Genomic DNA, 15946 nt, shown 5'->3' on the forward strand with positions numbered 1-15946 from the left:
GCTCCTTATATCAACACTTAGTTAACTTGATCGGTCCATACGGCATCTCAGATCATGCCTTAATTTGGATCTCTTTAGATCTGTTCCTTGTAGACCATTTTCTGTCTCACTGAAAATTTCCTATTGACCTGTATTGGACCAATCTTTTTGCTCATTTTTATTGGACAAGGGGTCTGATTACGTTACATAATGTGGCTCACGCCAATCAACCCCTTCTTTTTTGGGATGCAGCTAAGGCCATACTTCGGGGTGAGATAACAGAATATGCAGCCCATAAGAAGAAAATGAGAGAGAAAGAAATTTTGCGTCTTTTTTTTTTGTTTTTGTTACATTTGTACCCCGCGCTTTCCCACTCATGGCAGGCTCAATGCGGCTTACATGGGGCAATGGAGGGTTAAGTGACTTGCCCAGAGTCACAAGGAGCTGCCTGTGCCGGGAATCGAACTCAGTTCCTCAGGACCAAAGTCCACCACCCTAACCACTAGGCCACTCCTCCACTCGAGAAACAAGTGATTCATGACAGGATAATTTGGGGGTTCAGAAATCAGCTAGGGCTGGGAGAATGTCATTGCTGGCTTGTCAAGCGGCTTTGAATATGCTTTTACATCAGTAGTCTACTAAATCTTTACCTTAATATAAATATCACATTTTTGTAAAAGTGGTAAATTGTTTCATTTCATTCATACCAAATGTGGCCCACCCAGGATCCTAAAGCTGGCAGATGGTAGGGGCCCGCCGGCAGCATCAAATTCAGACATAAATCACATATTTAAACAATTTCCTTAAAGGAAAAAAATGTTTCCCTCCCTCGTTATTTCCCCCAGTCAGGCAACATTTTGAAAGCTCCCCATCATGGAAGATGAGTTGATTTTGGTGATTAGGGATAGTGCACTTAATCTTGCACCAGGTCCCAATGGATTCAGGGTGGAATTTTATAAAATTTTACACAAGCAAATTGGACCCCCCTTGTTGAATCTTACATGGTTCGTCGTGCCATTTTGCCCGATTCTTTGAAAACCGAACAGATAGTGTTATTAAAGCTACATAAAGACCCTTGTTCTCCAAATTCATATCGGCCAATTTCTCTGTTGGATTTTGTAACTAAGCTATTTGCCAAACTTTTAGCTAATTGTCTGGCTCAGGTTTTGCCTTCTCTGGTGGAATGCTCTCAGGTGGGCTATGTTCAAGGTCACACTGCAGTTAACATTAGGAAGATTTTGGCCTCCTTGGAGACAGCGCAGCAGCAGGCCTTATCTTCTCTTCTAATTAGTTTTGAATGCCGAGAAGGCATTTGATTGGGTATATTGTAATTTTCTTTCTAGTGTTTTGAAGGCCTATGGTACAGAGGGTTTCTTTTTGGATATGGTGCGGGTTTTATATTCTGATCATAGGGTGGTTATATGGGTCAATGGGATTTCATCGGCTCTATTTGTGATTCGACGGGGCACACCAAGGATGTCCTTTATCGCCTTTGTTATTTGTTTTGACTTTAGATCCCTTTACTACAGATATTCTAGCTAATCCGGACATTCCGGGAGTAAAATTTACTACTTCTGAACATAAAATTTCTGTATTCACAGATAACTTGTTAGTTCATATTACAGATCCCTAGGGGCATTAATGGAATCTTTTGAGGAATATGGGGATTTTTCTGGTTTCCATTTAAATTTACAGAAGTCCTTGGGGTTGGTCTCACCCCATTCCCTTTGACGGGGCTGGGATGATCATCCTCACTCAGATGGGCATCCAATTGTTTTCTACTTGGGGATCCAATTGCCAATTCAAACATCTGAGTTATATCGGCTTAATATCTCGCAAATGTTTGATTCCACGATTGCCACATTGCAGGGATGGCATCATCTTTTGAGGTTGCATGGCAGGATACACCTTTTTAATATGGTGGAATTTCCTAGATGGTTATATACTTAGCTAACGCTTCCCCTTAAACTTTTGAAAGAAAGACATTCATAACTTTCATAGACACCTTTCTTGTTTTTGTTGGGGTGGGGACCACTGGATTAGAAAGAGGGAACGACCAAGTTCGCATAAGTACTTCCCTGAGCGTATTGTGCAAAGGGGCCGTTGCAACCTCAGCAGTGGAGAAGGATAATCCAAGACCTCGAGCATATGGGCCCTGGGCTCATCCACAACCTCCATTGGGAATGGAATGTCCTTAGATATTTCCCGAACAAAAAATGAGAAAGAAAGACTCTCAGGTGGAGACATTCTTCTTTCAATTGGAGGAGTAGGATCAGAGGGAACCCCATAGGACTCTTCCTCCGAAAAGTATCTGGGGTCTTCCCACGAGAGCGCATCGGTATCGGATAAAAGCTCCCTAAGAGCAGCCCGAACCCGAGCCTGTCTCGATGTTGAGGAACGACGACCTCGTGGGGGGTGTCGAGAAGTTGACCCCTGCCTGGACTCCGGCGAAGCTTCCTCCAGTGATGTCGAGGGGGAAATCGACCCGGGTGGCGGCCGACGTCGATACCGCAAGCGGCACCGAGGACAGGGACCTCACTACAGGCGATGGCCCAGATGTTGCTTCTGCAGTCGTTACAGAACGCGCAAGCACCCCCGGCACCGAAGCAGACTAGCACAGCAACCCTTCCAGAAGCTCTGGAAGAAGGGCCCTGATGTGCTTGTCGAGAGCTTGCATCGGAAAAAGGCTGGGGGGCTGGTGCAGGAGTCGGTGGTAGAATCTGAGGAGGCTCGAGACCTGTATGGAGGGTGAGCAGTCCTCCCGGCACCGACGCTTCTTGGGTGCCGACTCTCTCGGCTCCCCGGAGCTCTCAGTACCGTGCACAGAAGGAGAACGATGATGGAGCTTCTTAGCCTTCGCTCGACGGCCGTCACTGAGACTCCTCGGTACCGAAGAGGGGGACGCGGAATTCTCACGCCTCCTCGGGTCCGATGAAGGTTGGTCCCGGGGGGCCTGCATAGCAGTAGGCCTCGAGATAGGTGGAGACCCACTCGATGCCTCGCTGCTCCCAGCGTGATGTGGTCTTTCGGCAGCCATTACCCTGCGCTCTCGATGTTGCTGCTTCCCTCGACGTCGACGACCTCAGTACCGATGTCGATGCCGACGTCGAAGGACTGGACCGATCCGCAAAGAGCTTCTCACGTTGAGCCTCCCGACACACTTGGGTCCGTTTCTTCATTAAAGAGCACAGCTTACAAGCAGCTGGCAAATGCTTGGGTCCAAGGCACTGTAAACACCACGCGTGAGGGTCGGTACCCGAGATGGTCTGCTTGCAGTGAGTACAACGCTTGAAGCCGCTGGGAGTCCTCGATGACGTGGACGGAAAAACAGCGTCTGCGAAATTATAAGACTCGATTGTGCCAAATAAAAAGGCACAAAAAAGGGAAAAATGACCTGGCCGAGCAGCCTAAAGGCGAAAGGAAACAAACAAGTGAAGAAAAACTAATAAAATAAGGATAAAACGACTTTAGTTGAAAACTACAACGGTGAAGGAGAAAAAATGAAAAAGGGTAGCAGTAAACACTGAAAACAGGATCTCCTGAGCCGAAAAAAGAGCGAGAAAAAAATCGTGTCACTCTAGACGTGGATCAAAGAAAACTGAGGAGGGCACGTTCGCGTTGCGAGAAGCCGTTCGCGCATGCACTGAGTGTTTGGCCTGCGCGACACAGCGTTCTGGAAAGCTCTTTGGGTTTTTTTGCTGTGCAAATTTTTTCTCGGTCTCCTGGGCCATCGTGGACGACGATCCAGTTGTGAGTATAATCCAGCCTGCTTGTCCTCGCAGAATCTCTCCTTTACATAGCATGCCTGTACACTTCCTTCATGTAACACATCAGGTCAGAAGCCTGTAAGCAGACAAGATCAGATTTAGACATAAGTAATTGCTGCTAGATGGTTAGCCTTCACCACTGCAGTTGCCAGTGCCCCACAGCAAGTTTGCCAGACCCAAGCAGGGAGGTAGAACTAGGAAGAAATGCTTTCGGGGGTGGGGGGGGGGGGGGGGGGGTGTGGAAAGAGATGCTGGACTTACCAGGGGGAGGAGGAGAATGAGAACAAATACAGACCCAGGTGGTGGTGGGGTTAGCAAAGGGAAAAGACAGAGACCGAAGTGGGTATGGGAGAGATGATGGACCAACGGGAAGAGGGAAAGAGGGGGAAATGATGATCCAGGGTGGGGGATGCAGAGGAAGAGGAGAGGGAAGAAGTAACAAAAGGGGCACAGAAAAAAAAATACTGGGTACGGAGGGAGCACAGGGACAGGATACAGTGGGAAATTATGACTATAGGGAGGAGGATAAGGACAGGAGCAGAGGGAGGACAGTGGACAGGATGGATAGGGATGCAGGACACGAAGAGAGGAGAAATGCCAAATGTATGGGAGACCCTGTGGAGAGAGGGAAAAACAAAAACCAGAAGACAGACACAGAAATCAAAGCAAATGGAAAAATAAAATGCTCAAAGACAGAAAAATGTATTTCATTCTGAATTTAAGAACATATCAAAAGATATACTGGGTCAGACCAGTGGCCAATCCAGGTCACAAGTACCCGGCAGAAACCCAAACAGTAGCAATGTTCTAATGCCAGGGTAAGTAGTCTATCTCAATAGCAGACTATAGACTTTTCTTCCAGGAACTTGTCCAAACCTTTTTTAAACCCAGATACGCTAACTGCTGTTACCACATCCTCTGGTAATGAGTTCCAGAGCTTAACTATTTGTTCAGTGAAAAAATATTTCCTCCTATTTGTTTTAAAAGTATTTCCATGTAATTTCATTGAGTGTCCCCTACGTTTTCAAAGAATAAAAAATTGATTTTCTTCTACTCGTTCTATATCACATCTGATATCTTGCATTTCAATTTTTAGTTCTCTGATATTGCTGTACATGTAAAGTCTAGCTTCTTGAAGTTTTCAGTTCAGTTTATTGCCTTCATTACTGATCTGTGGTCCCTCGTTTCATATTTGTCGAGGGTCCGTATTTTAAAGGCGCGCTATTGTACTAGCACGTAGTTTGTGTAGAGATCTGTAGCATTCCTGTTTTCTCACTAGGTGGTGTATGGTGCTTTAGCGCCAAGTGTAATATTTACAGTGCTGTCTTTTCATGGGTAAGGTTGTTGCTGTATGAATCCTATGAGTTAGTGCTGTTATGGTACGGTTCTGAGTGTTTGCAGTGGAGGGATTCTGTGATGGCCTTACTGAGAGATCAAAACTTGCCATAATATTAGAAAATGTTTTTGGAAAATTTTGCAGGATCTGATGTACATGCTTTTTTTTTTTTTTTAAATAGCAGATTTGTGTCTAATCAGATTTAAATTATGAGACTACCTTTTGAGGGATCTTTAAAACAGCTGAATTGTTTCCATAGATGTGTAGGTGGTTTAGTGGATCGCCAGCAGTGCAAAAGACAGGCCACCTTTCCATTGCCCCCCTCCCAAGTGCTTGAAATAACTGATTTTAAAATATGTAAGGTGTCATCCATAATACAGAAATCCAGTTTAAAGGCCTAGTGGTTAGAGTGGTGGACTTTGGTCCTGGGGAACTGGGTTCGATTCCCACTGCAGGCACAGGCAGCTCCTTATGACTCTGGGCAAGTCACTTAACCCTCCATTCCCCTGGTACAAATAAGTACCTAAGCCGCATTGAGCCTGCCATGAGTGGGAAAGCGCAGGTTACAAAAAAAAAAAAAAAAACCCTCCACCACCATGTCAAATTTATACCCTGAATGCACTGCAAGTAAAACCTCACTCATTACGGTGGTAAATATTCTTTGAGATGGGCCACTCTTGGCATATATGAAATTTCCTGTTCTCTAAATCAGTGGCAGGAGTTTGATTCTTCATTCCCATCACTCTGCCTGTCTGCATCATGGGTCTGTTGAAATCAGAGAGCAAGCACTTTCTGTATAATACAGGAATACTTGGTCTCCGACTTCAACTCCTTTGTGGTGCTGGCAGAACCAACAGACAGGCAGTGAAGTGGAAACAAAGAAGCAGACTCTTTGTCACTCCATATTTTAAGACAATGGAGAGGTGAGGAAGTGACTGATGCAGACAGTAGAGCAGGAAGAAGAGGGTTAGGGGCTGAAACACACAGCTGGGGAATAGCAGAAGGGGGCAGGTGTTGGAAGATTGTTGGTTTGGAAAGGGGGACTCAAACTATGGCTAGGAAAAAGGTTTGAGGGCACTGGTGCCACAGCCGGAAAACTGAGCCTACATATAAGCTCCTATTTTGACTCCTACATCCATGAATAAAGTGACCAATAGTGTCCAAGAAAAATCTTTTTTTGTATATAAATCATTAGTCTAACTGTGCTGCACACAACAGTGGCTTGCAATCATCTCCGACACAGGCCTTTCTAGTGCAAGCAGATTGTTCTTACTGACAAAATACATCTCAAGTAAGCATTCAAGAACAAATTGTTGAAGGATATGCATTAAAGTACCTCTGTTTTCATTGGTTCAATTTCACAGTGATTGTAGCACTTCAAGGGATAACAAACTACAAGTCACAGGGTTAATAATAGGGGCCCCACTCCTAAAAATTAACTTTAGGGCCTCATTTGAATTCTGCACGGATGCCCTTTGTGTTGTAAGATAGAGAAAATATGAAATGCTGTTAATAAAGCTCCTAAAAAGAGTATTCAAGTTAAAGAATGACTTACTCTGGTTCTGTTTTGGCTGGTTGGTTTTGCCAGGTGGCCTTCCTCTTCGTTTCTTTGCCGGAGGCGGCACAAGAGTAACCATCTGCACTTCTGGCTCAGGTTCAATTTCTACTGCTGTCTCTTCCTCATCTTCATTATCATCCAGGTCAGGCTCAGCATTTTCTTCTACAAGAAGAAAAAAAATTAAAATCATTTCCTATATTTCATGAGGTTTTTCTGAATACTGCATTTTTTTCCTTCAGTCTCAGGAAATTAGTTTATTTTCACTTTTTTTTTTAAAATAAACATCCTTGTTGGTGATATACATCTGAGGTCAGCATCACATCCTACAATGCTCACAGAGATAATTTTTGTAGAAGTCTTAAATCTACATCATGAATGTGCATTAGATCTTCTTGAGATTATAGAGCCACCACCCTTTACAAATTAGTGATACAGCATCACAATTCAAATAGTAAGGGTTCATTGTCTTACAGAAATACAAGAGATACATAAAACATTCCACATAATGGAAATAGGCTTATAAAATATTCTGTATAATCGCAGAACAGATGAGAACTGAAATTACCCCAATATACAATGACATACCACTATATTAAAATCACAGTATTCATTTTTAAAGCCAGTCACCTATCTGACTCCTAGTATACTCTTTAATATGTTAAGAGTTTTTGGAAATGGAGAAAGAGAGGAGTGGGAAAGCTGGGTTACTTACCTGTAAGCGGGTGATCTCTGGGGACATTTGAGTGATGTGATCCACAGAGCCCGGTGCCAACACTGCCAAATGCAACCGATCTAAATCTTTGAGGCACTGCCCCCACCACGCATGGGCAGATGCCTTCCCACCCAACTCGCAAGCGCGAGACCAGCAGTACAGTGTTAAAGCTAAGATGACAACTCCAAGAGGAAGCAGGAGGGATGTGAGAATATATGCCTGCTGTCCTCAGAAAACATCCGCTATAGGTGAGTAACCCAGCTTTCGCCAAGGACAAGCAGCATAATATTCTCACATATGGGACTTGCTTGCTACCAGGCTCACAGGAAAGATGAATTTTTTTCTAAGTAGATAGTGAGCCTTGTGGAAATAACAGCCAGAGGGTGGAGTTGTCCAAACCGGGTATCCCATCCAGAATACTGCTCTAGACAGTAGTGAGCAGTGAAGGTGTGGATAGAAGACCATGTAGCTGAATTGCAAATGTCTTGAATACAGGCAGAGTGGAAATGGGCTATCAAGGTCGCCAAAGCTCTTACTTTATGAGCAATGACCGGGCCATGGAGGCCCAGCCTCAGTATATGTATAGGAGATACCGTCAGTCAACCAGAGATTGTACGTTTGGAGATGTGGGTTCCCAACCTGCTAGTACCAAACGATACAAAAAGCTGAGAGGATTTCCGATGAGGATTTGTTCTTTCTAGACAGTAAGCTAGACCACGCTTACAGTCTAAGGTACGCAGTACTGCTTCTCCAGGATTAGAATGTGGTTTAGGAAAGAAGACAGACAGTACAATCGACTGGTTGAGATGGAATTCCAAAACTACCTCTGAGAGGAATTTAAGGTGGGATTGGAGTACAACCCTGTCTTGGTAGAACCTGGTATAAGGTGGATCTGCCACAAGGGCTTGAAGCTCACTGACTCTTCTGGTAGAAGTAAGAGCTATTAAAAACACTACTTTATATGTGAGGAATCTGAGAAAAGAAGAAGAAATTGGATCAAACAGAGGTTTCATAAGAGCAGTGAGGATAACACTGAGATCCCATGCCATCAGAGGTGGTTTGATAGGAGGTTTAGTACGAAATAAGCCCTTCATGAATCTAAGTATCAAGGGATGAACTGGTTTATTATTGATTTTAGTATGAAAATCACTGAAGGCGCTCATATGTACTCTGAGTTTGTTTGAGTTCCCGAATCTGAAAGATGGAGGAGGTACTCCATAAGGGTAGAGAGAGCATGTAGTAGGGTCAGGCAATCGAGCTGAACAAAACAGAGAATCTTTTCCCACTTTAAGATAACATTTTCTTGTGGAAGGTTTTCTAGATGCAAGAAGTACTTTAGAGACTGCATGAGGAAGGTTCAATAAACGCAACTCTATTTTGTCAGGTACTAAGCCAGGGCTAGAGAGTGAGAGTCTGTATGAAGGAGGGATCCCTAGTTCTGAGTTATTAGGGTTGGAAAAAGGATCTAACCTAAATGGTTCCGTGGGCGACAACTCCATGAGAAGAGGAAACCAGATTTGATGTGGCCAGTAGGGAGGCAACTGAGTCATGGTCCCTTGGTCTTGACGAAGTTTGAGAAGTTTTCCCCTATGAGAGAAAGTGGAGAAAAGGCGTATAGAAGATCTATTCCCAATGGAGCAAGAAAGCATCTGGGGGCTAGGTGGCTGGGAGCACAGAATCTGGACAGAATCAGGGAAGTTTGCTGTTCTGAGAAGCAAAGAGGTCTATCGTTGGGGTCCCCCCACTGCTAGAATATCTGAAGAATGATCAAGGTGCTGAGGGACCATTCGTGAGGTTGAAGGACCCGGCTCAGTTTGTCTGCTACAGCATTCTGTTTGCCAGCTAGATAAACAGCTCTTAGAAACATACTTCAAGAAGCTGTCCAAGTCCAAATATGGTTTGCTTGTTGATAAGGGAAGGGAAATGTGACTTTATGTACCGCCTTTCTGAGGTTTTTGCAACTACATTCAAAGCGGTTTACATATATTCAGGTACTTATTTTGTACCATGGGCAATGGAGGGTTAAGTGACTTGCCCAGAGTCATAGGGAACTGCAGTGGGAATCGAACTCAGTTCCCTAGGATCAAAGTCCACAGCACTAACCACTAGACTACTCCTCCACATAAGGGGGTAAGAATTTGTTCTTCCCTGCTTGTTCAGGTAACACATCACTACTTGGTTGTCTGTGCAAACTAATAGTACCTGATTGAGAATTTGGTCCTGAAAGGTCTTGAGAGTGTTCAAAACTGCTTGCAATTCCAGGAGGTTGATATGTTGGGCTTGCTCTTATTGGAACCAAAAACCTTCTGTGTGTAGACCGTCGAAGTGTGCTCGCTCCTCAACCCATCATGGAAGTGTCCATAATCAGGACCTTGTGATGTGGAGGGGGTTACAATGGAAGGCTTCAGGTGAGATACAGGACACCATCCACCACTGTAGAGAGTGGCGTAGCTGTGGAGTTATCTGAATTCCAGCGGACAGCGAGTCCATGGCTTGAGACCACTGAGATGAGTGTGTCCACTGAGGAATTTGGAAGTGAAGATGAGCCAATGGTGTTAACATGGACTGTTGAGGCCATGTGACCAAGAAGGTGGAGCATCTGACATGCAGATATATGAGCCAACTTGGATCCAGGAGAGCCCATATGAATTCTCCCCCCCCCCCCCCCATTTATTTCTTATTGTTTTCAATAATAAACTCAATGACAATAAGAGCATTTCTAATACATCAAGTACACTATATAATGACCATTTTTAACATATTTGTATGTTCATGTCCTATCTCTCCCTCCCATCCCCCCCTACCTCCCCATATCCCTCCCCCACTTAGTAACGCCATCGACTCAACCTTAGATCTTCCTATACAACTAGCCAGGGGTGTTCTGTGAGGATGACCATTGTTCGTAAAGACTCCAAGTTTTCTGATGTTGCAGCAAGCGTCCTGTGCGTATAGCCGCAAGTTTTGACATCAAGCAAATATAGTCCAACTTACGTACGACTACTTGTAGATCTGGGAGAGACGGTTGTTTCCAGGCCACTGCCACCAGCTTACTTGCCACAAACACCTGAGCTGCAAATTGATGTATAGAGTTCTGGACTTCCACTGGCTTAAAGTGCAACAGACAGTGATCTATTTTCATTGGATAATTCACCCCAGTCACCTCACATAAAAATTTCAATATCCTTGCCCAGTAATTCTGTGCATGTTTACAGACCCACCAAATATGGAACACATCTCCTATTGCACCACAATGACGCAAGCACTTGGCCGACCCTGTCCGGAACATTTTAAACATGCGATGGGGCGTATAGTACCAGCAATATAATATTTTATGTCCACTTTCCACCATGGCACTAGATACCGACACTCTAAGCAAAGATCTGAGTGCCAATTTCCACTGTGGGAATGTATGTGTCACCCCTAATGCCGCTCCCCATTTAATCAAATAACATAGTAACATAGTAGATGACGGCAGAAAAAGACCTGCATGGTCCATCTAGTCTGCCCAAGATAAACTCATATCTTGAATTTGTACCTGTCTTTTTCAGGGCACAGACCGTATAAGTCTGCCCAGCAGTATTTCCCGCCTCCCAACCACCAGTCCCGTCTCCCATCACCGGCTCTGGTACAGACCGTACAAGTCTGCCCTCCCCTATCCTAGCCTCCCAACCACCAACCACTCTTCCCCCCACCTGCTCCGCCACCCAATTTCAGCTAAGCTTCTGAGGATCCATTCCTGCTGCACAGGATTCCTTTATGCATATCCCACGCATGTTTGAATTCCGTTACCGTTTTCATCTCCACCACCTCCCGCGGGAGGGCATTCCAAGCATCCACCACCCTCTCCGTGAAAAAATACTTCCTGACATCTTTTTTGAGTCTGCCCCCCTTCAATCTCATTTCATGTCCTCTCGTTCTACCGCCTTCCCATCTCCGGAAAAGATTTTTTTTGCGGATTAATACCTTTCAAGTATTTGAACGTCTGTATCATATCACCCCTGTTCCTCCTTTCCTCCAGGGTATACATGTTCAGGTCAGCAAGTCTTTGGTCATACGTCTTGGAACGCAAATCCCATACCATTCTCGTAGCTTTTCTTTAGTGTTCTACTGGATTGTTATAAGAAAGCAGAGCCCCATATAGTCTCGATATGCTTCCCCTTCCCCCCCCCTCTCATCAGTCCACGCTCCAGCCCTGTCTCAGGTAACCAACGCTCACTCTGTGCCCTTCGCGTGATAAAATCACGCACTTGGTAGTATTGAAAAGCTTGTAAAGGGCAGAGCCCATGTTCCCTGCAGAGCTCCCCAAAAGATACCGTCCTATCCTCCTCCCACATCTGTCCTAGTTCACATAATCTCATGTCCTCCCATGTACGATAAGCAGTGTCCTGTGTACCCTGCCCAAATTGTGGAGCAAAGCGAAGGAACATATGTCAAAAATATAGACGCCCCGGTAAAAACTTTTCTCGTAGTTTGCCCCAAATAAGCAAGGGCCACCGTATCAAGGGTGGACTTCTTTTGATTAGCTCTCCCAAATCTTGTTTACTTAACCAGGGTATAGCTTAGTGGAAAGGGCCCCATCCACCCCTGCTCCATCCTGTTCCATAATTTCCCTGTGTCTTGAAGCCATGATGCTATCACTCGAAGGTGCGCTCCCTGGAAATACGATAAAAAGAAGGGGACCCCCATCCCTCCGCTCTCCTTTGGCTGATACATTACTTCCCTCCTAACCCATGGAGGTCTTCTTTTCCAGATGAATGAGAAGACTTTATTCTGAAGGCCCCGCAAAAAACTATCTGGTACTGAAATAGGTAGTGCCATAAAGAGATATAAAATTCTAGGCAGTATGACCATTTTAACTGCATTAATCCGCCCAATCCAAGACAAGGTCAGACCCTCCCATCTATGCAAGTCTTTGAAGAGCTGTCATACTATTTTGGGAAAGTTAATTTGAAAAAGCTCTTCAATGTATCTCGGGATGTTAACCCCTAAGTATCAGATATATCGTGACGCCCAACAATATGGGGAGGTATTTTGCAACCGTGTTTTTTGCTCAATGGATATATTAATGACCAGTGCCTCAGATTTATCGAGATTAATCTTGAAACCCGAGACTGCCCCATAAGCTTGAAGCATCTCAAGAACTCTCGGAAAAGAGGTCTAGGGATCCCTCAACATAAGCAATATATCATCCACAAAAAGAAGAGTTCGTGTTTCTAAACCCCCCAGCCGTGGTCCCCCGATCTCAGGATGGGGATGTGTTCGGATCCTTACTGCAAGTGGTTCCATAACTATAGCGAAAAGCAAAGGGAACAGCGCACAACCTTGCCGCGTCCCTCTATGTAGTAGAAAAGGCCTTGAAAGCTTACCGTTTACCCGAATCGAGGCCATAGGGGTCTTATAGATCAATTGAAGCAAGTATGTAAATTGCCCTGAAAATCCCATCTTGCCTAGTACTGCAAATAAAAAGGACCAGCTCACCCTATCAAACGCCTTTTCTGCATCTAGCGACAGAATATATTGGGGGGATTGTGTGTCTTGTGCATGATAAACCATGTGTAGAGCCCGACGTTTGTTGTCAAATGTCTGCCTCCCATGTACAAATCCTGCCTGGTCTTCATGGAGAGGGGAGGTTTCTTTGCAATCAAGTTGCCAGTATCTTGGTAAAAATTTTATAATCTACCCCTAAAAGAGATATAGGCCTGTAGGACCCCCAGAGTTGGAGGTCCTTACCTGGTTTGGGGATAACTGTTATATTAGCTAAGTTCCACGTAGGAGGGAGCCCCGAGCAGACCTCCAGGGAGTTGAACACCTTCAACAGTAACGGGGCCACTAACTTCCCAAATACTTTATAGAATTTATTAGTGAACCCATCGGGTCCCGGGGCTTTTCCAATGGGAAGCCCTTTGATGGTTTGAATGACCTCTTCTAGCTCAATGGGATGTGATAATATTTGGTTAGCACTTAGAGCCAACCTAGGAAGCTCAATGTCCTCCAAATAGCTTCTGCCGACACCTCCTCTCCTTTAGTATATAGCATTTCATAGTAATACTTGAATGCCGAGTCTATATATTCAGGATCTGTATTCATAATCACATTACAAGTTGTATTTTGCTTAAGTCTGCAGGCTAGAAGCCAACTAGCTTTATTGCCAAACTTGTAATGTGACTGACGGGCCTTCTGAAGCTTTTCTGAAAGATCTACCAACTCAAGATCGCATATTTGATTACGCAGTCCATGGATCTGGTCTAAAACCTCAGACGGCGGCAAGCCCATCCCGATGGGGTCTAGCCTCCTCCTGCTTTAACTGCTCCTGGATATCACCTTTTTTGGCTGATCATTGCTTCCATATATGTGAACGCTATCAAATTGCCTCGCATGACCCCCTTAAATCCTTCCCAAAGAATACTAGGTGTGACATCCCCATTATCATTAAACTGGACATAGTCGTTGATATGTTGTTCCAGGCTAGCCACGTTGGTCGGGTCATGTAAAGAGTGCATCGTCCAGACGCCAACTATCTCTCTCCCCCCGCAGTTTATTAAAGATCAATTGCATCAACACTGGGGAATGATCTGACCATGTACGGGGCAATATCTGATGGGATCCAACCAGCCCCAGTAAAGATGCCTCCCCCAGCCAAAAATCAATCCTGGAAGAGGACTGATGGACCATGCAGAAGTATAACTGGGCACCAACGGGTTTGCCTGGCGCCATAAGTCTATTAACTGCCAGTGTGCAATAAACTCCCACAGCCTTGCTCTATCTCTCTGGCCATAGGCCATAACATATACCACGCGAGAAATTATCCAAATGGGATTGTAGAGTGAGATTAAAATCCCCTCCCACAATTAGAGAGCCCTCTATATTCTTCAAAACTAACTGATCTAATTTGGAGAAGAATCCCCCCTGGTTCAAATTAGGTCCATAGACATTTACTATTGTATAGACCTTTCCCGCTAATGAGAAAACCACTAACAGATATCTCCCTCCCTTGTCTCTGACAACTTAAGATGCTCCATGGCTTGGTGCCATTGAACGCTATCAATATTCCTTTGCATCCAATGTGGATAATACAAAAAGTAAAGTATATGTTAGAGAATCTCCTATGGTGGAATAAATATTCATGTCTGGGTTGTAGATGGATCTCCTGTATCAAAGCCACATCCACCCGAAGGCGGAGTAGCTCCCTAAACAGGAGTTGTCGTTTTCTTGGAAAAGGTTTGGACGGCTTCCTAAAGGAAAAGTCCATAGAACGTTATTAAATGGACTTGGGGAAAATCCACTATTTCTGGGAAAAGCAGTATTTATTTATTGTATTTGTATCCCACATTTTCCCACCTTTTTGCAGGCTCAATGTGGCTTACAGTGTATCGTTCTTGGTGGATAATAGATCAGAAAATAGACAGTTAGTGTTACATAAAGATCGTGCATAACGTAATAGAAAATTAAGCAAGCTTACAATGTATCATTCTTGGTGGATAATGGATCAGAAAATAGACAATTAGTGTTGCATAAACATCGTGCATAACATAATAGAAAATTAAACTAGCAGGTATATGAAAAAAAACAGTTCTGATTATAGGTAAAGTGGAGGTGTGTTACATTTACACTTGTTGGTCTTTGTGGTATGCCTTATTGAAGAGGTGGGTCTTCAGTGATTTACGAAAGTTAGTTAGTTCATAAATCGTTTTCAAGTTGTGCGGTAGTGCGTTCCATACAGGGGCGTAGCTACGGGTGGGCCAGGGTGGGCCCAGGCCCACCCAATTTCAGCCCAGGCCCGCCCAGCGCCAGCTCCCATTGCCGGCCACTGCTGCTTTTCCTGATGAGCAGCAGGGCCGGCACTACAAAAAAAGAAGCGCTCAGCTGACTGAGCTGAGCGCCAAAGCTAACGAGAAAAAATGCTTTTAAAAAAAACGCGGTACTGCAGCCAGCCTCGTAGCATTGGCTGCTGGCTCTGCAGGCTCCGCCCGTCTCTTACGTCACTGCCCCTGGAGCGAAGCAGGGGCAGTGACGTAAGAGATGGGAGGAGCCTGCAGAGCCAGCAGCCAATGCTTCGAGGCTGCCTGCGGTGCCGCGTTTTTTTAAAACATTTTTTCTCGTCGAGTGAGTCGTCGTTAGCGTTGGCGCTCAGCTCAGTCAGCTGAGCGCTTCTTCTTTTTTTGTAGCGCCGGCCCTGCTGCTCATCAGGAAAAGCAGCAGTGGCCGGCAATGGGAGCTGGGGCTGGTGGGCCTGAATCGGGAGAGGGAAAATGGAAGGATGGGGCGAGAAAGAGGGAAAAGGGAAGGATGGGGGAGAGAAAGAGGGAAAAGGGAAGGATGGGGAGAGAAAGAGGGAAAAGGGAAGGATGGGGAGAGAAAGAGGGAAAACAGATGGGAGGATGGGGAGAGAAAGAGGGAAAACAGATGGGAGGATGGGGAGCGAAAGAGGGAAAACAGATGGGAGGATGGCAGAGAAAGAGGGAAAGGGAAGGATGGAGAGCGAAAGAGGGAAAACAGATGGGAGGATGGCAGAGAAAGAGGGAAAAGGGAAGGATGGAGAGCGAAAGAGGGAAAACAGATGGGAGGATGGCAGAGAAAGAGGGAAAGGGAAGGAT

At 45.0% G+C, this 15946-nt stretch overlaps 1 protein-coding gene across 1 annotated transcript in view; it reads right to left on the reverse strand.

The window, feature by feature from the left end:
• CTCF (CCCTC-binding factor) overlaps positions 1 to 15946 on the reverse strand; it is a 412941-nt gene that overhangs the window by 10131 nt on the left and 386864 nt on the right. Inside the window, 1 exon segment of the mRNA XM_030203644.1 lies at positions 6638 to 6802. Coding sequence (XP_030059504.1) covers positions 6638 to 6802 — 165 coding nt within the window.

Source organism: Microcaecilia unicolor, chromosome 5 (assembly GCF_901765095.1).
Source record: "Microcaecilia unicolor chromosome 5, aMicUni1.1, whole genome shotgun sequence".
NCBI classification, from domain to species: Eukaryota; Metazoa; Chordata; class Amphibia; order Gymnophiona; family Siphonopidae; genus Microcaecilia; species Microcaecilia unicolor.